This window comes from Protopterus annectens, chromosome 4.part0, assembly GCF_019279795.1.
Source record: "Protopterus annectens isolate FY-2018-M chromosome 4.part0, PAN1.0, whole genome shotgun sequence".
NCBI classification, from domain to species: Eukaryota; Metazoa; Chordata; order Ceratodontiformes; family Protopteridae; genus Protopterus; species Protopterus annectens.
The window spans coordinates 1,077,717,348-1,077,739,256 of NC_056733.1; the positions used below are offsets into that span (position 1 = coordinate 1,077,717,348).

The 21,909-nt window shown below is 43.6% G+C and overlaps 1 protein-coding gene across 1 annotated transcript in view; it reads right to left on the reverse strand.

The window, feature by feature from the left end:
* Window positions 1-21,909, reverse strand: part of SRA1 (steroid receptor RNA activator 1) — a 141,845-nt gene that overhangs the window by 88,566 nt on the left and 31,370 nt on the right. The window contains exon 4 of the mRNA XM_044069014.1: window positions 4,600-4,708. Coding sequence (XP_043924949.1) covers window positions 4,600-4,708 — 109 coding nt within the window. The remainder of the gene's footprint in view (window positions 1-4,599; window positions 4,709-21,909) is intronic.

Below are 21,909 nucleotides of genomic sequence, written 5' to 3' on the forward strand. Positions count from 1 at the left end.
GTCAAAGGAAGGAACTCCCCATCTTGTGAAAATCTGTGTTATCACTCTGTTGTTCAAGGACCACTCGTGAGGGGAGAGAATAGTTCTGCTCAGTCTGTCGGCTATCACTTTGGATTTCCCCGGAATGTGCGTTGCCATCAGGAAATGCTTGGTAGCAATCGCCCAATCCCATACTCTCATGGCCTCTCTGCAAAGGGGATAGGACCTGGTTCCTCCTTGCTTGTTTAGGTACCAGACTACCGACATGCTGTCGGATTGAATGGCAATTGTACCCTGGGGGAGGTGATCGTGCAGTGCTTGCAATGCTAAAACCACCGCCCTCATCTCCAGGATATTGATATGAAGAAGACTCTCGTCGGAGTGCCACGTGCCTTGGACCGACCTGTCCAGATAATGTCCCCCCACCCTGTCTGGCAGGCGTCCATAGTCAGCGTGGCAGAGGGGAGTGGGGGAACGAAGGGTCGCCCTTGATTCAGGTTGGAGGATAGAAGCCACCAACGAAGAGCCTGTTTGCACGTGTCTGATCAGTATGCGGTGACTGAGGGGAAGGTCCTGATAAGACCACTGTACTGAGAGGAGCCACTGAAGTATCCTCATGTGCAACCTTGCCAAGGGGACCAGAAGAATGGTGGCTGCCATGGAGCCCAACAGTTGTAGGACCATTCTTGCTGGAGCACAACGTTTGAGGATTAGAGCCCGGACCTGAAACTGAAGCGTCGCGATCCTTTCTGTAGGGAGATAGACTCGCATCTGCCTTGAATCTATTTCTGCACCAATAAACAGAATACGCTGAGATGGTTGCAATACAGATTTTGACCAATTGAAGGTGATTCCTAAGGAATTGCCCAGTGCGATAGTGGCTGCTAAATTTTCCAAGAGTAGATGCCTGGAGGTGGCAGTTAGGAGCCAGTCGTCTAGGTATGGAAACACCTGGAATCCTAGACTTCTCAAGTGAGCAGTCACGACTGCCAAACATTTGGTAAACACCCTGGGGGCTGTGGTAAGACCAAAGGGCAGTGCTCGGAACTGAAAATGACCGTCTCCTAGGCTGAAGCGTAAGTGTCTCCTCGACGCCTGATCTATCAGAATGTGATAGTAGGCGTCTTTGAGGTCTATGGAGCACATCCAAACACCTTTCTCCAAAAGCGGGAGAATGGATTGCAAAGTGACCATCCGAATTTGGACTTTACAAATCGGTTTAGTTTGCTGAGATCCAAAATGGGTCTCAAGTCCCCGGTCTTTTTTGGCACCAAAAAGAATCTTGAGTAAGTCCCTAATCCAGCCTGGTCTACGGGGACAGGTTGGATGACCCCTTTTTGAAGCAGCTTTGATACTTCGTTGGCTGCATGATCCTGTTGACTGGGTGGTGGGTCCGGGATTCTTTGGACTGGTAGAGGGGGTTGAACAAAGGGGATGGAGTAACCTCTGGCAATGATTCGAAGCACCCATTGGTCCTGAGTAATATCTTCCCAGGCCTTTAGGTGCTTCGAAAAACGACCCCTGACTGGCTCCGGAGCTGCACAGTCGGGTACTCCTTCAGGGATGCTGGAAGGAGGAGGAGCCACGAAAGGACTCGCGGTCTCCAGTGTTGCGGGGGCTCACGCCTCTGGGACGGCTCCCAGAAAAATTTCCTCCTCTGCCTCTAGAAGGGGATCGCTCTGCTTACTGCAGTAAGGCTTCTTGAGACTTACGGGAACGACATTTTCCTCCCTTCGGCCTTGGGATGGGCCTGAGGAGTGGAAAAACGGGCTCCTACGGCAGCCAAAGTCTTACCCTCCTGTTCACAGCGAGTCAAAGTGTCCTTTACCTTGGGTCCAAACAATGAGGACCCATCAAAGGGGGCGTCGGCAAAGGAAGACTTAAAGGCCTCTGCAAAATGACACAGGCGTAGCCAGGCTTGTCTCCGTAGAGCAACACCTGTTCCAGCCGCTCTACTCGCTCCTTCGGCCGCATAAGAAATGAGCCTCATGGACGAGTTAGATAATGAGGACAGGGTAGCCAACTGAGAGTTAACCCTCTGGGTTAACTGCTCAGGTAAGTTACCAGAGAGGGAATCCGACAGCTCCTTGATCAGATCCCTCTGTAATCTGGTGAAGTGTGCCAGATAATTCAGAGACCTTAATGTAAAGGTCGCTGAAGAAAGGGTACGCTTGCCGTACCGATCCATGCTCCTAGACTCTTTATTAGGGGGATGGACGGACGTTGAAGCCTCTGCCACATCTTGTTGGTGGCAGATGCCACCACCATAGCATCTACAGCTACACCTTTTGATAAAAAATCCTTGTCCGGGGGAGCCGAGCGAAACTTATTGGGGTGAGCTGGCACCGGTTCCACAGAATCCGGGTGTTCCCGCCGCCGAGAGATCAAATCCAGAAGCTCATCGAAGGGCGGAGAGACCCAGGAGGCGGAGGGCTGAGCCCCGAAGGCCTTGAGGAAAACCGACTCCTCAGCAGAAGGGGGTTTGGACCGCCAGTCGCCTCGTTGTTTAAGGATTTCCAGAATGTCCGCAAAGGAGACATCTTCCGAGGATGACTTTGGGGACCCCTCCGCATCGAGGTCTGTATCTGATGTGAGGGACTCATCAGGGGAGTCGACGTGTTTCCTCTTACACTGTCTCTTCCTGGGAGGTTCCTCCGAAAGGGTGTCGGAGGAACCTCCAGGAAGAAGGGAACCCCCAATGGGGGTAAGCTCAGGCCCAGGGGCTCCGCTGTCACGAGACAGGGGGATTGCAGAAGCGCCAGTCTCCATGCCCAGGGAAGGTGGTGGTGTAAAGGTCGAAGTAGCCACAGAGGATTTGGCCAATGCACTTCTCATGGCATCGAAGGCCGGACCCCCAGAATCCTGGAAAGGTCCAGCCCCCGAGGCCACAACAGTAGTCGGAGCCCCCGCAGCCGACGCGCCTAGAGGGAGGCTCGGAACCGAAAGGATCCCCCCCGGGGCCGACAGAGGAGGTCCGCGTACCGAACCCCGACCCGAGGGACGGGGTTAAAGTTAGAGTCGGAACCGACTCGATAACCTCCACCGGATCCACCAACACCGACTCCAACGGCGCAGAGGCTGTCGGGGGAGGAATGAGAGTAGTAGTATGGGAGATCGGCTCCGGAGCCAACTGGGCTGGAGCAGAGATCAACTTTGCGAAGACTGGGGACTGAAAGAGCTTCTGAAGCACCCTGTCTACGTCCGAATCGGACATCCTCGAAGAACGAGAAGAGACCGACCGGGTCCGAGTCGACTTCTCCGCCGATTCCGAAAGACTGGGGGGACCGGCTCCATAATGGCTCGAGGCGTATCGGCGCCGAGGGAGATTCCACTACTATTGCAATCTCCCTTGGAGCCGATGTGGACTTCAGCTCCGAAGTGGAAGTGTCTGAGCGGGCAACCCCCATCGGCTCCGAAGGCGGTGGAGCCGATGAAGGTGACACGCCTCTCGATGCCCGAGCCCTCGACTCTGAAGCCAGAGGAGTCGAGGCTGGAGACATCGAGGCAGACCGTTCCGCCCACGGCTCCGAAGTCCGTGGAGCCGACGGAGAAGCCTGCCGAGACTTTTTGGCTGTCAGATCCGACGGACTGGTCGGAGCCGAAGATTTTTTCTTCTTCCCAGAAGGTGAAGAAGAGGAAGATGAGGCTTCCTCAAAGGAGGGGGCAATAAGCCCTTTTAAGATCAAATTGTTTTTCCTCTCTTGGAGGACTCGAGAGGAAAAAGCGTGGCAAACGCTACAGGACTCCTGAAGATGTTTAGAACCTAAACAATATACACATAAGGAATGATCATCCGTTATAGACATTTTATAACTACACTTAACACATTTTTTAAAACCGGAAGGTCTATGCTCTTTAGACATGGTTCTAAAAGGAAAAATTAACACCAACTACAAGACAAAAAACAGTCAACACCGACAACCTAGACTCTAACTTAAACGCCTAGGGTAGGGCTAGGCCCCTCTAACTAAAACGGAACCTTTTACTAACAAATACACACAATCTTCTACAAAAAATGGTACCAAAACCAATCACACAACAACACTAGCCGTTAAAACAGCTTTTGGGCGAGTTTTACAAAAAAATTAGACAGAAAAAGTTTCTGACTAAAGGTACTTAGCTCAGCCAAGTCCGAGACCACGTCTATGCTGGAAAGCGGCAAACGAGATCTGGGGAAGTAGTAGTGGTGCATCCTGGGATATGAGGTAACTCAGCCAATAAGAGACTGCGTTCTATTGTATAACGGCCGAGTCGGAGCCGAGGATCGGCTCCGAACCCATCTGTAGAGAATTTAGGCGAGATAGGATCACCTTACATCTACATTTTGCATCTTTAAAGTACAGAACAACCTACAAGTGGCTATGCAAAAGTAAGCCTACAAGTGCAGGTCTACTCTTCCAACTACCAATTCTTCAGCATATGACAATTAACAAAATAACCCATAAGCAGACCAGTGCTCTAACCACAAGACAACATCTTTAAAGGCAGTAAGTGGGTCTAGATAAAGGGACAGGCTCGTAAACTATGTTTTTTTCACAACTGCTGTAAATGAAGGTCAGTCTTCCAGCACAGCTGGTCTCCAACAGATTTAACATATGTAAAAAGGCAAAGCTCACTCACCTTGTGCAAGAAGATTCATCCTCTTCATCACAGGTGCAGACAGTTTACCACTCTTCCACATTTCCTGGAATACATTCAAGCGTCTACCAATGTCATCACAGACCTGTTTCTGAAAGGAGACATCAGATTTTAGACCCGTATGTACAGATTATACACATATATTTACTACAAAGATCATAGCTGTGTTACGGAATGTTTTTATCAATCATGCTGTAATGTTAACAATCCAACAATACTAACATGCGGTGGTATCAGTCTGCCTTCAACTCCTGTCTACTACTGGTAAGATCAGGGTGAAAGTATCCTCTAAACACATCACATCGATCTCAAAATCTAAACAAGCATGACTTACACAACAAATTGACAGCCCTTTGCATATTTGCAATCACTCTAAAACTTAAATCTTTAATAGTATGCCCTCACTGAAAAGTCCACTTCTCTTTTGCCATAAGCTATATCACTTGTCAGTCTTCAAAATATCTTTTCACATGCCAAACCAGCAGAGTAGCATCTTTGAGGTGTTACTGTTAGCATAAGTTTCCAATTATTGGACTCAAATTCTTAACTATTTTGCTGCGGTCACAGTCAATCTGGAATGGTTTACTTGGATTCTCTAGAATCATCCTATAAATTACTCTTCAGTGACTTTTTCCCCAAACGTGAAACAACTCAAACATCCCTAAAAGGGATCAACAGGATGAATATTGCCTTGTGCCACCCATCCCCTTACATAAAATACCTACCTACTCATGGTCACACAACAGCAGCACTTTGATAGCTTGCACAACATAAATTAATATAGATTCAATAAAGTGCAATGATCACAGAAAAAAAATTAAAAGCTGCTTGCACAACTACACAGAGTGCAGGATAATTAGGAGTTATGTGCCTACCATAACTTGGTACATGTGCTGTCCTTCATTCCTCACTGATGGGTTACGGAGTCTATCCTCTGATCAGACTCAGCCGCGTTACGGAGTCTATCCTCTGATCAGACTCAGCCGCATTTTCCAGACTTCAGATCCTAATTTTGAGCTCCTTCCTCTTCCCATAATGCAACACAGCCTCCAACTCCTCAGATGGAGTCTGCTGCCTATATCTACTGATTTATAAAGACAGGACAGAAAGAATTAGAATTCAAAACCTAGGAACCCAAGGTTCCCTTAGTCTCAGATATCCTTCTATAAATACAAGGCCGGGGTATGGCTGGGAGAGAAGGTGAGAAAGACTGGAGAAGGACAACACATAAGTTATGGTAAGTACATAACTCCTACATATGATAATGTCCTCTTCATCCTCCCTCACTGATTGTGGAGTCCTCAGCTACAAAATTCTTGGCAGGCCCTCAAGGAAGGATATGCCAGAGCAGAGTCAAAGCAAGGAAACTCCACTCCTGGAGACAATGTACATTTGCAGAAGACATCACAAGGAGACAAGGCTTCGATAGATTCAGTGACTGAAGCAGAGACATCAACAGTAGAAGCTTTGGAGGAAGACTAGAAAAGGTATTCATAGACCTAGCAAAATGGCTCTAGAAGGGCCAAACAGCTCTAGACTTTTCCTAGTACAAATCAGCTAAATACAATCAGGAAGCTATTTGGTTGGGACAATATTGTAAACTGCTAGACCTCAGTGGGTAGGAAAAGATATACCAACTGCTTATAAATGACTGCACGTTAAATAGGAGAACATATATGCGTCCATGCTAGAATCTTCTGAGCACAAGACCGACGATTTTGTGGAAAGGATCATGTTGGACCTTGTGGCTACTCTAGGCATAAAGGAAAAATCAGTAGAGGACACCCCAGATCTTAAGACAAATAATGTAAGGTGACCTGGAAGGCAAGGCTAACTTAGTTTCTGGGTATGCCCCTACAGAGTAATTCTGAGATCCCAAGGAGGAACAGAGTATTTCCGAGAGGAATTTTTCAGCTCAGATCCCCTATAAATACTTTGCATAACCTTGGAAAGACAACGGAGGGGATACATAACCAGTAGGTATGCAACAGGAAATGGTAATGTTATTGTAGGAAAAGAAATTTGGCCTTTCCTAAAGGCAGTAGAGAAGAAATAGAAATGTAGGATGTAAAGAGAAAGAACCAAGACCTCTCTGAAGGCTCTACTGCAGACATTTCCGCATTTGCTTCCAAATGCCTTCTAAGAAAAGTCTTGTGGAAGGCTAACAATATCATGAACAGGGAAACAAAGGTGGATAGTAGCACTATAATTAAAACGGAGAGTAGTGCAATAACTAGACAGAGTAAAGGTTTGGATACCAGATCTCAGACAGGGATGATGGGGAATCCCATAGGAGCCCTAGAATCTAATTATGATATTTCAAATGAGAAAGAATGCCTACTGCACTAGTTGTTCAACAGAAAAGCCGAGAAGATGCTGCAAAGTTGGCCCTAATGACTGAAAACGGATACAGATGACTTCGAGTAATCAAACGTAAGGAACCAGAGTGTACTGTCTGTCTGAGTCTGTATGCCAAAGCCCTGGATAATGCCGACATATGCACCACAATTTGAAAAAATGTCCGATATCATCGCCCACACTAGACACTCATGGTCCATCTATAATGAGAGTAAAACCAGATTCCCTTGGTTAGAAGGCATGCCAGACTACTGACCAACTGTCAGTATGCACCATAATAGACACTAGGGAAGAGTGCCCTGAAAGGCATGTAATGCTGTAAAAAAGGGGAAAAAGGAATTGTCCCCACCCTCTAGGACACAGAAATATCACTTGGCTTCCAGGAAAGACTACATCATTTGATCTCACTTCCCCATGAAAAGCCCCCACACCCTAGCAGGAGACGTCTTTGGTCATTGTGGCCAAGGAGGATGGAGTAGAATAAACAGCTAGTCTAGAAAAGGATAGGCCAGCTGGGTCCACAGACTGATATGACATTGGTGAATTAGAGTGAATTTCATACTTCAAGGATGAGAATGAAGGGAATCGACCAATTATCTGTGAAAACCCCCAGCGAAGAATCTATAAAAGAACCCCTGCTGGGGGAACAACAATATGGCAGATGACATGGGGCTGAAAGTATGTAAAGTCAGTACTGCTGAAAGAGATGCAAGTGGCAGCAATTCCCTTACCAGATTTCTCAATAACGTGAAGGGATGTAGAAACAAAGATACTATCTGGTCTATGATATCCAACAGGAGTTCTCTTTACAGATTCTGTATCGGGCATAGATTCAAATTTGCCAGCTTTACCACGATGAAAAATTACAAGGGACAACAGTCATCTCTAGGACATTGCCATGCGACATAATCCTCACAGAAGATTACATGATTTGGAGTGTCACCAGAACACTCGCCGCTACTCCTCATTGAAGCATACGAGGTCTCCGCGTTGGGAGGGGGATGAGATAGAAAAACAGTCGGCCTGGAAACTGGCTGATCAACTAGATCCAACTGCAAAAATGACATCAGCAAATTGGTTTTGTAGAAACAGATACAGACTAAAAATGGGAGATTGTACACAAGCCTGCAGAAATAATCCCACTGGAGGAAAACAAAGTGTCATCAGGTTCCACTTTGGATTTCCAGGTGATGTGATGCAGAGACGAATCAAGGATGCTACTTGGTACATAGCATTCAAGTGAGAACTACTGAATTTCAAATGTTTTTTTTGCAACAGATTCGGTTGCCAGATTTACAGTAAAGCCCAGGGCTCTGGACCGTTAAGACAGGTAATCCCCAGATTGCAACAGGTGGTACCCAGCTGGAGCATGAAGGTAGCAGTCGTTCAGATATGGAAGACGACTGAAAATCTCAGAACTGCAGGTAACTTAGTCACTACTGCCGTGTGTATGGAAAACACCGTGGGAGCTGCGGTAAATCTGAAGAGCAAAGCCCTGAACTGGAGGTGGCTGGCTCCCAGCTGAAAGCGCGGAAGTCTCCTGGAGTGCATGTTTAATATGGTATAGTAATATGTGTGCTGTAAGTGCACACAGCACATCCAATCATCCTTGCCCAGAACAGTAGGATGGAACTGAGCACTGACCATCCCTATCCAATATATTATCTGAGAGATGTCTGCGGTAGTAAAGTCAACACAGGTAAGGCGAATGACTAATATGGACATAGAAGGGGGTGTTATCGGCTCTCTCATTGTGAGACATGTCAGTACTGCAACCTTCACAGAACACTTGCTGCATTCCAGGAGGGAAAAGGGGACAGGAGAACGAGAATTTTTGAACTTCATGCTGGACCAGGCAGGGATTCACAGAAGAGAACCAGATGCATACCTCCAAGACCAACTAAACACTGGTTATGGGAATAAGCTGGTCACTGAAAAAATTCCGATGAAGCTTTGACAGAATGTGGTCTAGAACTTCATGTCTGTTGAAGATCCACACATACAAGAAAGAGAGCCCAGAACTGAATGAAGAATTTGTTAGATGGGAAAGAGGGGGTAATGAGCCAGCCATAAATCCATCCCTTTTCAATGGCTGTCTCTACAAGGTACTTGGAGATGACAAATTAATGGTCAGGGTACATCTAGGATGTTTTAAGTGTCCATGCACCCAAGCATTACCTTTCTTTGTAGAATCCACAGTAAGACTTGCTAAACTCAGTTTGCCAATGCAGGTTTCTATGCTGCAGGTCACTATACTCCATGGGGCCTATTGCTGTTTTCCTTCAATACTGAATGGCTAGTGAGAAAATAAACCTATTGGATCCAAATAAGACCAACTTTGACAACAGCTCTGGACATGAAAGCACTGGATACAAGAACACCTGCTCACTCCAGGCAACAAACCACCTTTGGGATCTGAACAGCTTTGAAATTGAGAAAATCATTCCTCATAGCAGCTGTGGGTCTGAAGCCAATAGAACCTGAAGTCTAGTTAGAAACTGCAGTGGCCCAAGAAAATCTGTGTGAGCAGCAATCTCTAAACAACTGACAGCAAGAAATCCGGAAATGTTTGGATCCGAGGGAAGCTCCAGATCCGGTCGACATTTCCGGATCCAAAGAAGCACAGGTCTCTCTGGGGACTAACCTGTTGTCAGATCCCAGAATCAACACTGAAGGAAACATGAAAACAGACTGGATCTGAAGGTTAAAAGCCACCACAAGAGTTGTCCACAGATGCAGCAAAACAATGACTCCTTTGGATCTGGAGAAAAACCACAACAGTCCAATGGCACTGGAACCAAAGAAACCAAGTCTGAGGATTGCACAGCCCTCCATGGGCCCCAGACATCCATAGAATGCCAGTCTTAGGATCAGAGGAATGGAGAAGAAAAAATACGTTGGATCAATGGGTCCCACGGCGGGAGGAACCTGGATCCAAAGGGGTCACACACCAATCCGATCCTAGGAGGGTGATCCAAAGCAAAGTCACAGCCAGTCAGATCCATAGGCCTAAGACCCTATGATCAGAAGCAGAAACACCGCAAAGGACCACCTTGTCAGATCAGAGAAGACCTGGTATCTGATGGAGGCTCTAGTGACCTCGGATCCAAAGAACTGGATCTGAGACACCGGACGGTTGCTGGCCGACTCTCTCTCAACAGGGGGCTGAGCCCTGAGAGAAACCAGCAAAACATGGGCTTCAAGTTGCAGAACCAAAGCACCGAACCAAGCACCTCCAACAGATGAACGAAAAGGTCAATGAGAACTCTGGCCCTCCCACACTGCACTGGATGTGGGCACATGCCCATAGGCACATGCAGTCCGTACCAGTCCATGAAAGCCAGGACTCGCCTCTCAAGATCCACAAGAAAACATCCAAACACTGATCATATACAAATTAGAATAATTGCTAGAATGGGATTTGTACCAGTATACATTTTCTGAAGAGGGCAAAAAAAACAATCACAGACTGACTAGCAACCCAAACAAAAGGGCATACCCTCAAGTTCACACACACACACACACACACACACACACACACACACACACACACACACACACACACACACACACACACACACACACACACACACACACACGCACACACACACGCAATCCATCATTGGTTGCATAGATCTTACAGTGATTAACCAGAAACAAAACAGACAACTTTTCTTTTATCCAGATTTGAAAGAAATGACTTCACACCATCCAGCAGCCCTGTCCTTAACAGCCAAAAACTACTGCAGCTTCACCCAGCCAAGCCCTCAAAAGAAAAAAAAACAGGGGCATCGGTCTGGACATACCGACAGAAATATACAGCAAGGAAAGGCAGAAACAAATATTGTGAGACACTACATGGTTGAAAGGACCACACTCACAACCTACACCACACCACCAAACCACTGGTCAAAAACTTGCAGTCAACAAACAGAAAAACAAACTCACTCATCTGAAAAAGCAAAGGACAGCAAAAGCACCTTGCAAAAAAGCCCACAACCATTAAAACTGTGACCAGGTAGAACAAGTCCAGGACATTACAGCCCAAATGGAGCAGCACACACTTTCCAATGGGGGAGCAAAAGCATGAGAGGGAGGCAGGAACTATAAAGAGAAACAACCCAACAAGATAAAGGTTAAAAGTAACACTCAACTATCCCCAAAATGAATCATCTGTCTTGCATGTCTGGCGGTAAACTAAATCCAAGGAGTCAGAGGTCGTGTCCTGCATTATGGGAAGAGGGAGGAGCTCGAGATTAGGATCTGAAGTCTGAAAAATGTGGCAGAGTTGGATCCGAGGATTAGAACCGTAACCCATCAGTGAGGGAGAATGAAGAGGACAACATCATATCCACCCATAACACCTAATAAGTAAGAAAAACTGAAAAACTATGGATACAGTAGTAGTAGTAGTAGTACTAGTAGTACTAGTAGTACTAGTAGTAGCACCAGCACCAGTAGTAGTAGCAGCAGCAGTCAGCACCAGTAGCAGTAGTAGTAGTAGCACTAGTACCAGCACCAGCAGTAGCAGTAGCAGTAGTAGTAGCAGCAGTAGCACCAGCAGTGGCACCAGCAGCAGTAGCACCAGTAGTAGCAGTAGCACCAGTAGCAGTAGCAGCAGCAGTACCAGTACCAGTAGCAGTAGTAGCACAGTAGCAGTACCAGCAGTAGCAGTAGCAGCAGCAGTGGTAGCAGTAGTAGTAGTAGCAGCAGTAGTACTAGTACTAGTAGTAGTAGCAGTAGTAGTAGTAGTACTAGTACTAGTAGTAGTACTAGTAGTAGTAGTAGTAGTAGTAGTAGCAGCAGTAGTAGTAGTAGTAATAGACGCTGGGAGCCAAGCTCCAGGAAGAACAGATTAATTTTATGGATTTTTACTGTCAACCTGTAGGACTCTTCAGGAATCCCCCCCCCCCCCCGTATCCTTGGTTCTCCCTCAATCACTGGATACTCAACAAAGCATAGGTTCATAGGTTGGTACTAAGGCCTATACAAGCCTAGCCATAACAATTCCCTGGATATTTTTTCCCACAGTATTTTCCATAGACCCCTGTCTAGCAGGGTGACCGACGTGATCCCCGGGGTGAACACCCCATCCAGTCATCAAGATTCCTTTTGAAGAGAGCCAAAGAGGCATTGTACTTGACATGTATGGGCAGTCTATTCCAGAGTTTGGAGAGTCTCTGGGTCAGGAACCTATCCCTCCAGCATGCTTTGTTCATTGTGATCCCCTGGAGCGTGTCTCTGAGGGACTGGGATTTAAGTGTAGCATGTCCATGTCCAACAGCTCTGGGTTTGACATGACCTTGTATGTTAAGCAGAGATCGCCCCTGATTAGACGATATGCGACAGAGTATAGGTGAAGTTTTTTTTTTAAGATGGTCAGCATAGGGCATCTGCTTTAGGCCTGTGACTCTTTTAGTGAGGTATTTCTGCGGCCTTTCCAGTTGTTGCAGATGTCTTGAGAGGTACATACCAAACGGGGCATTGTATTCTATAATGGGTCTAATGAGGGATGAGTACAGTGGGACAATGACCTCCTTTTTTCTCAATGAAAAGCCCTTAGTGATGAGGTGTGCCACATAGACTGTTGTGGCGATGTGGTTATCAAAGGTGAGACCACTGTCCACCTGTGGTTATCAAAGGTGAGACCACTGTCCACCTGTGTTACTAGGTCTCTTATCAAACTTTCGGTGTTTAGTGTACTGTCACCTATGTGGTAATTCACGGGTACATGTTTTTTTCCCAAAGGGGATAACTATACATTTCTTGGCAATGAGCTTGAGCCCATGGCTCTGGCACCAAGCATCTGTTTCTATAAGGCCCTTTTGTAAAATATCCACATCATTTGGGGATTCAATAATGGCTCCCAGTTTGCAGTCATCTGTGAACTTTGCTAGCCAGAGTCCCTTAGTGTTGGGCTGTACTTCAAAGTAGATGCCAAACAAGAGTGGTCCCAGGACTGAACCCTGAGGTACTCCACTTGTCACTTGTCTGGAGCTGGATTTGGAGTCTGCTACTTTTACATTGTGGGTTCTGTCAGTAAGCCAGCTGGCAACCCATCGAGTGATGTAGGGATTTATGCCCAGCTTAGTAAGCTTATCTAGGATTCCAGAGTAGGGGATGGTGTCGAAGGCCATGGCGAGGTCCAGATAGGCTGTGTGGACCACCTTACCCTTGTCCACAGCTCTGGAGACAGATTCGAAGAAGTCAGGTTCAGGAGACACGATCGGCCCTTCCCGAACCCAAACTGCTTGTTGTCCAGTGTTTGAAGGGTGCCAATGTCTTTATTAGTTCCATGATAACACGTTCCATGGCCTTGCAGATCAGGCTCGTCAGCCTGATGGGGTGGTAGTTCCTGGGATCCAAGGTGGATCCCCATTGTGGGGTGGGATAACTGCAGCTGTGTGCCACTCAGTGGGTATGAAACCTGAGGTGAGGCTACGAATAAACATGACACTTAGGTGAGGTGCCAGTTCATTTTGTAGCTCATGTAGTACACAGCACGGGATGTCATCTGGTTCCATGGATGCTGTATTCTTAGAGTTGGAGAGTGCGTTTTTTTACCCGTGTGGCAGTTATCAGAATTTGGCAATCTTTCATATTGAGATGAGATCTTTAGGGGGTGAAGTTTGCACTGAATCAATCTGCCAGGATATTGGCAATATCCTTAGGATCAGTATATTTAATGATATTCTGTTGTAGCTCAGAGCAGATCTGAGCATTGCCACTTAGACTCTTGACACAGCAATAGAATGCCTTGTGGTCGCCTTTAGAATCTTTGGCAATTTTAGTTTCATAACTAGCTTTAGAGGATTTTTTGAGTGGAACTCAGCTTCTTACTGAGGCTGGTAAGGGAGTTTACATCCTGGGATTTTCCTCTTTTCTGCAACAGTTTCTTCTTTTTGTTGTAAAGTTTGTTCATGGCAAGGGACCACCAGATTAGCTTCCTTTTTCTGGAGGAGAGCGTCTTGGTTCTATTGGGGATGCACCGATTCATGCACGAGTGGATGTGCTCATACAGTGCCTTAGTGAAGGATTCAGTCAAACTTTCAGTTCCCATCTGCATGGGTGTCATGAAGTTTGTCACTTCTGACTTGAGCATTGAGTTGGCTTTGGAGAAGTTTTTTACGGAGGTTACCTTACTTACTTTCCCAGGTTGGTAATGACCAAGTCTAGGATATTGGAGCCACTGGTGGTATTAAGGATTAGTTGATCCAGGGTGTTGGAATTTATGAATTCCAAGAACCGTTGGGCAAAGGTGTTGATACAAACTAGTTCGGAAGACGAGGAGGAGAAATTATTTAAACAGAAAATCCAAAAGAAAGAAATGCACAAAAGGGTGAAGAGCACAAACAAGAGAGTGGGGGGTGGGGGTGGAAGCACTCTTTTCTAAGACAGCAGTATCAAAAGTTTACCGTCACAGTGGTGAATACTTCTTTAACTGCAGTATAACCTTAAACAGATACAGTGGTTCTCACTTCTCAGGAGGAACCTTAGGAGAACAGAATGAGTTACTGCAGGGGAGGCTGTACTATGGTACTTCAGCCCCTCAAGTTTGATCTGTAATACATTTTTAAAAAATTTATATTTTCACTTGTAGTGGAGTGTTTTGTGATCTGAATTAAAGCTGCACTGACTGTACTGAGGTACTTGGTTAAGGTGAAACTTTCTTGGGAAAGTACTAGGTTTTACACAACCTCACCCTTTATATAGTCAGTAGATTACAAACGTGTGGAGAGATGTGGGAGAGCCAACCATTGCATGATACCCTAGGAAGCATAAATAGTTTCTTCTATACTGATGCCAAACACTTTCTCCCACAAAATGGTGATGGTGGACTTCTTTGTTCCTTTTTTCATCCTCAGACTACCTTTTTGTTCTGGGCATATAACAGAAGCCTATCCAATAGCATAACGGTTGCATACTATAAAACGGTTATCACACATTACTTCTCGTAGCTGTAAAGCTAATTTGTCATTTACAGAGTCATTCACCTCTGCCTCCTCATGAACTATAAAAAATCAGAACCATTCTTTGTAACCTTGAATGAATGTTTGCAACCTAAAATAATATTATGTTTTAAATGATTGCAACGAAATAACTTTGTTGCAATAATCAAATAAATTCTACATAGAAGAATGTCAATGCTTTGGACATTACAAATGTTAGTTCCTTCTCTGTATCAATACTGTTTTAGCAATGCATTACCAAGTAAAACTAGTATTAATGACTGGAAACGAATGAACACATCATAGCCTGTTCTATGAAGCACATATGGATAGTGTCTCAGACAAGAGAAGTTTTGACTAATAGCCAAGGTAGTCCAAATATTTAATGGATTAATACCAAGTACTCATGCAAGTGGTTGATCATAGTATGACAGTATGACTTTGTACTAGTTTCTTGTGATATGCTTTAACTGTGGCCTTGACAGTGGTGGCCTTTAAATTTCTTTTCAACCACCTTGCCTGTGGTTGTTTTTCACTTCATGTCTGCAACTGCAGGACTCAACATATATGACTGTACCACATTTAATGGTTCTTAATTTGTATTTAAATAAACCAGACATTTTAATTATGACTTGTATCGATGATCACTTTTTTTTAATCATTTCACCTCTGGATATGGTAATTGGGTTAAAGTATGAAGTGTCATTACTTTTTACATCGCAGTAAACTTAAATGTCTAATTTACTGACCCCATAATTGTACATACTTCTGTCCTCTGCTAATTTCAATTAAGTTACAAATAGTACAGTATTGCATCAATGGACTATATTTAAACAGTCAAATATTTTGATATTATAAAGGATTACTATAAAGGTAAAGTTTTGCATCACAACGGGTTAGAAAATGGCTTGTACCAAACAGGTTAGAAAATGGCTTGTACCAAACAGGTTAGAAAATGTAAGAGCAACAAGGAACCATCGCAGTTTAGAAATTCGAACATCACATTTAGCAATACAAAGAACCACTCTAATGTACATGAAAGCACAAAGGGCAAAAAGCAAGAGATGAGAGAACACAGAAAGGTAGCCATTTACCACATGGGATTTATGGACTACTAATGCGTTTCATCATGTAGCACTGGGCTTCCGTCCCTTAGTCACCACAAATGAGCAGTGTGACTGACCACTACATTTAGCCACACACTGCTTATGAATGGAATGCCCCTACAGAGAGGCACTCTTGTCTAGCGGGCTTACCAGGTTAAGAGATGAATAAAATAAACATGTACATATACATTCTGATTATACAGTTAGAAAGATGAAGATCACAAGTTATGCTGAATGTTGGGTTGCTGAATCTTTGTTTGCTTCACTAAAGGGTGCTGCTGTACTATTGGATTGCTTATGGATGAAATCTTACCAATTAAATAAGAAAATGCTAATCTATACTCTAGGTTTGTGCGGAGTCATTTTAAACATGTTATTTTAATTTGTGGAGTTTATTCAATTACTTTCAAAGAAGCAGCTTTTATGAATTTTTTTTTATCATATTTCCAGTGATGAACTACACTATGATGACAATGGAATACACTACTCAATATTCAGAATGATCAAACTCAAAGTCTACTATAAGCCTTCAAAGACTTTGCCACAAATTAATGTTGGATCATAAACTCTTGTACACCCAGCCAGCATTTCAACACAGTCTTGAAAAGGCATACAATGTATCCAATTTTCTAACTAATCATTTGTTTGTTAGTTTTAAACCTAGGTGCATCAATAAGTAACAGTTTTGCCCAGGTGCATCAATAAGTAACAGTTTTGTTAATTGGATTTTCACACTCAATCAGCTGCAAACAATGTTATTCACACTTTTTATGAGGTCACCTCTCACTAACCTGTAGTTGATAGTGTATAGGGACAATTTCACCAGCCTTTGTCTGTAACTAAGTTTTATTTGGCTCAATAATCCACCTCACAAGTGTTTTCATTTGAGTTATATTATACAAACAGACTGATGCACAGTATTCAATGTCAGACCTTACCACTGAATGGGGCAAAGATCAACACCCCTTCAACCCTACTCCTAAAAACCACAGTAACAGACTTGTGACCAAAATATGTTTCTTTTGATTGCCTGATCTTTGTCGATCACCACCCACAGGGTTCTTTATACTACCCACTTTGTGTTTATTAGTATATCTGCAAGTATCACAAGGAAAGCAAGTGTTTTTATCCTCAAATGTAACTTTTTTCCCCATTAAAGTTCACATTCCTAATCTTAGACCATATATTGAAGGCACCCAGAAATCCCTGCATGGTATACTGAACTTTCAAATTCATGCTGATGAGCCAACCTTCATGTCTGCAAATTTACTTACCCATATTGCTTTCCAAAGGGAAATCAGACACAAAGAACGTAAACAAAATAGGATCAAGCAAAGAACCCTGTGATAAGAGTTGCACAAGTTGTACTTACCTGTAACAGTAGGTGCTCGAATTCCTCACTACATTAGTGGCATTATGGAATGCCTGCCAAGGTAATCCAGTAGAGGCCAGCTTTCAAAAGCTTAGGCTCCCCTTTCTCTCTCTTCTTGTGACAGTTGACTTGGCTGAGCATATCCTAACAAGGATGTCTTCAGCTGTAAAAGGGTGCAAATGTTCAGGCTTTTTCACTTCTACAAAAAGGAAAGTACAAAAATCCAGAATCATTTAGCAAGAGTAAATTCACAGCCAATCACTATACCATATAAAAGCCCTTTTCTTACAACAACTGAATCACAGGATGAAACCCATGTTAACGATGCACAATCTGGGGGATGGCAGTAGGGCATTCTCACCGAATCATGGAAAAATGTGAATATCTACTGTTGCAGGAAAGTAGGACTTGTACAGCTGTACTAGGTTCATCATTCCCACTGCCTCAATGGCATTTTGGGAAGATTCCCAAAGCTTACCCTTCCTGGGATGTGGAAGGAAGACGATCTAGGATTCCTGAAGAATGGTCTTAGCAAAGCCTGCTCTGGACTGTTAAAAGGAATCCAGTTTGTAGACCTTTCTGAAGGTATAAACAGGAGATCAGTTTGCTACCTCTAGATTGCTTCTAGACTCATCTCCTTTCCAATATGCCATCACAGAGGATAAGGTGCAAGTCGAGGTGAGCTGTAACCTTGCCTAGAGGATTTACCATGGTGGGAGTAACAGAAAATAGCAAAAGACAACCATTGTACAAGTGTCTGCTTTGAGACAAATTAACCTTTCTTAGCACCCATATAGCAAACAAAACTGTTCAGGTTCATAGGTTCATAGATTCAGCATTCTTAAAGGCCTCTGTGGTGTCAAGGTAATATCATAGTTGTCCGAGTACATCTTGTGTATCAGAGTTGTCTGAGCACATCTAATGTATGTAGAATCATTTCTCCCTTGTTTTTTTGTATCAGGATAGAACACTCAGAGATTGATGGCTTTTTTCAAGGCAAATTCAGAAACATTTTAGGCATGAATGATGGATTAGTGTGCAACATAACCCTGTCCTTGAGGAAAATCAGATACAGTTGGCTCATCGTGACAGCTTGCAGCTCAGAAACTTGTTTTGCAGACGTCACAAAGCAGAGATCCCAGGAAGTAGGAATTTGCTTTCAAGGGGGTTTTTATGTACAATGCTCCTTTCAAAAAACATTTAATCTCAAAAAGATGAAAGAGGGGATCCAATGGCAGACGAGCGGAGATGGCCAAAAGATGCATTTCGATAGAGATGGTTTGTCGTATGCTTCTAAGTAGCTCACAAAAAAATTTCAAAACCAGAAGAGTCAAACCCTTTCTGTGCCTCTTGTTAATGGCTAGCCGCCAACAGTGACAAGTTGCCTTTCTTGAGAAGTATCCCTAAATGTCTGTACACTTCAGAAAGGACAGGTACCGCATTATACCCACAAGTCTCAGCAGTGAATGCTTAATATAACTTTTGCTCTTTAAATTTCATGTTAGAGTCTTAGTCTACCAGCTATTTCAGTCCCTTCAAATGCCATTTTCTGGCTTCACCCCACAACAAGATACAATCTATAATATCTGTGATACCCTTCTAAGCCTTCTATGAGCTGTACAATGAACTGCGCCACAGCCCTCAGAAACACCATCAAGCACTGAAGAAATTTTAAATGGCATGTATAGAAATGTGTACTTCCATAGTGGGGCACTGAAGCTAGAACCTCAAACTGTCCGAGTCCAACTTAATCTGCCAAAAACCCTGGTTCACATCTATCGGTGAAAAATACTTGGCTCTCAGCATCATGAAAATGACTTCCTTAACCATTTAAAGAGTAGTTCTCCCTCCAAACTGCTTTGCTCAAGTCCTGTGTGCCACTTCATATTTAGATCATTACAGTCACCAGACTGCGGTGGTGGTGCTGCGGTAGCATTGTCACCTCACAGTAAGACGTTGTCCTGTTGGATTCTCAGCTAGAGCGTCTTCTGTGTGGAGACATGCGTGAATTGGCGTACCTTCGTTGAAGGTTGTGCGTCAGGGCTGGCAACTCGGCATGTAAAAATCTACTGCCAATCATTAGCGGACCGGAGTTCCGCTGTGGCGACCCCTAACTGGGAAAAGCTGAAAGACACGACAGTCACCAGACCACTGACTGATAAAAGGAGGTAGAGTTTTAGTACAAAAATGCCATGTCCATTATTCATTGTAATGTACTCCTAAGTCTTTCTCTCTGTATTATTGGCACTCATTATGCAGTATGGAGGAACCAGAGCAGCGTTCATGCTTCTCTTGATACTTCATTATCCTGGAATATATCCCAGATCTGAAAATAGATGAATATATTCTCCAAAACCGTGCAAACAAAAATTCATATTTTTACTTGTAGTCTGCTTTCTTCTGTAACTGCACTTTGTTGGTTCAGCATGAAATTGTGATTCTTTTTAAGGATTAATGACTTTGCAATCTTGCAAACTGTCTGCTTCACAAACATGCAAATCATGGTTCCTTTGAGTATGCAAATGTTCAATGTCTCCATTAACCCAAAGCAAGCCCGCTTAGTGTCAGACAACCATACAATGACCAGTAACTAAGGTTTAAGCCTAGTAAAATGTTTATTTGCCACACACATGCACACACTATGGTCGAGTGCTTTCATCCCTATCAAAACTTGGGACTTCTTCAGAACCATAACAAACAAAACCACCAATTTTTAAATAGTATAGTTCATTAAAACATCTGATCAATATCTCAGTCCATTAATAACACCACATTTACAGTAAAAAAACTTAAAATCCAAAAATAACAAATTAGTTGCAACAGGTTTATAGGTTCATATATTAGTACTAGGCTAACTGCCTTGTGGGCCATTTCTTGCCTAGCCAATTACCCCACGAGAATCAAACCCTGCACCTTGTGTCTGTAAGGTAAACATCTTAACCATTATGCCAACCTCCCTCCCTAAAGAGGTCAGAATCAAACCCTGTACCTTGCATCTGTGAGGCAGAGACTAACCATTATGTCATTCCCTCCCCTATATAATTATATACATTACATATATAATATACATTCTGCATCACTTAGTAATAAAAAATACACGATTAAACAATAGAATAAAAAATAAATCAAAACAGGATTAGAGTATAAATTGTCCTAAATATAGTACACATATTCCCAACATAAAAACTGGAATGTATAAAATAAGCATACACTGATTTATAGTTTGTTTGCACTTAACTTTAAAGGCAGGTAAAGAAATCCGTTCAAACCAGGAGGGGGGGGGGGGGGGGGCTGAGGCATTTAATTGTGAACTTTCTTGACTGGTACAGTAGCTTGAGAAAGATGGTAGTACACATACATTTGGTTGTTGTACTTATAACCAGAAACTGTAAATGCACTCTGCTTTTGTACAAGCAACTCAGTTCTTTCATTGATGGCTTAGACTGCAACAAAATTCACTTGAAGCTCAATTCATTTTAAGCCGTAGAGTTATATTCTGCACCTGTACCACCTCTATTTTTTTCAGCTATACAAGCTACACTACTCTAATGATCGAACTTATGGAAGCCATTACTTCCAGTTGTAGGCGGAACCGTCCTGGAGTAACAATGTTGTCAGTGGAGTAAGTGGTAATACGGACATCGCAACTACTTTCCCCATTTTTTTTTTTTTTATTTCTCCAAGACTTTTGGGTTTCCAGTATCATGATGGGAATGGACCCCATTCCCAAGTCAATGAAAGTAGTATTGTTTCAAACTTTGATGTTAGCCAAAAGTGCTCTTCGCAGCTCTTCGAGGCACTCTCAATGTACCCAAGTAACACACCTAAATAAGACTGTAAATTCTTTATGAAACCCGTTGATCCTACTATTATTGGAACCATTCGGGTATCTTCCTTCCACATTGTCCTTGTTTCTGCCTGCAAATCTTGGTATTTTATGACTCTCTCTGTACTTAAGATACTGTAATCATTGGGTGTAGCAATTTCAAAGATAAATGCTACTTTTGTCTTCTTTTCCTGGACTGCTATATCGGTTTCTTCTTGCTTCTATTTTTGAATTGTTGATAAAGGGCGATACCATGTGATATAAACAGTTTCTATAATGCTTTGTGGCTCATGTTTCCAATGCTTCTCAACTACTTCAATATTGCACAATCCCAAATGCAATAGTCTTTCCACATTATTATGCCTTGTGGAATACAGGCTGTCATTAGTGTATCATACCCAGCAACAAGATGGGAGACGAATCTGTTTCTCCAGCATGTTGAATGGATGCTGTAAACAAACGTGTTCATAGTCCACTATCCTGGGCCACCAATATTAACCTTATGTCTTTTGGTTTAGATTCACATCTCCTTAAACATTACCATTAAATCCTGATCAACACGAGGTTGTTCCAGGAGTTTTCTGTACTTGCAACTCTGTTTATGCATTTTCCACCTTTCTTGCCTTCTCATTGGAACCTTCATATATTCTCTTTTTTTAGCACATTCAATTACTGCCCGAT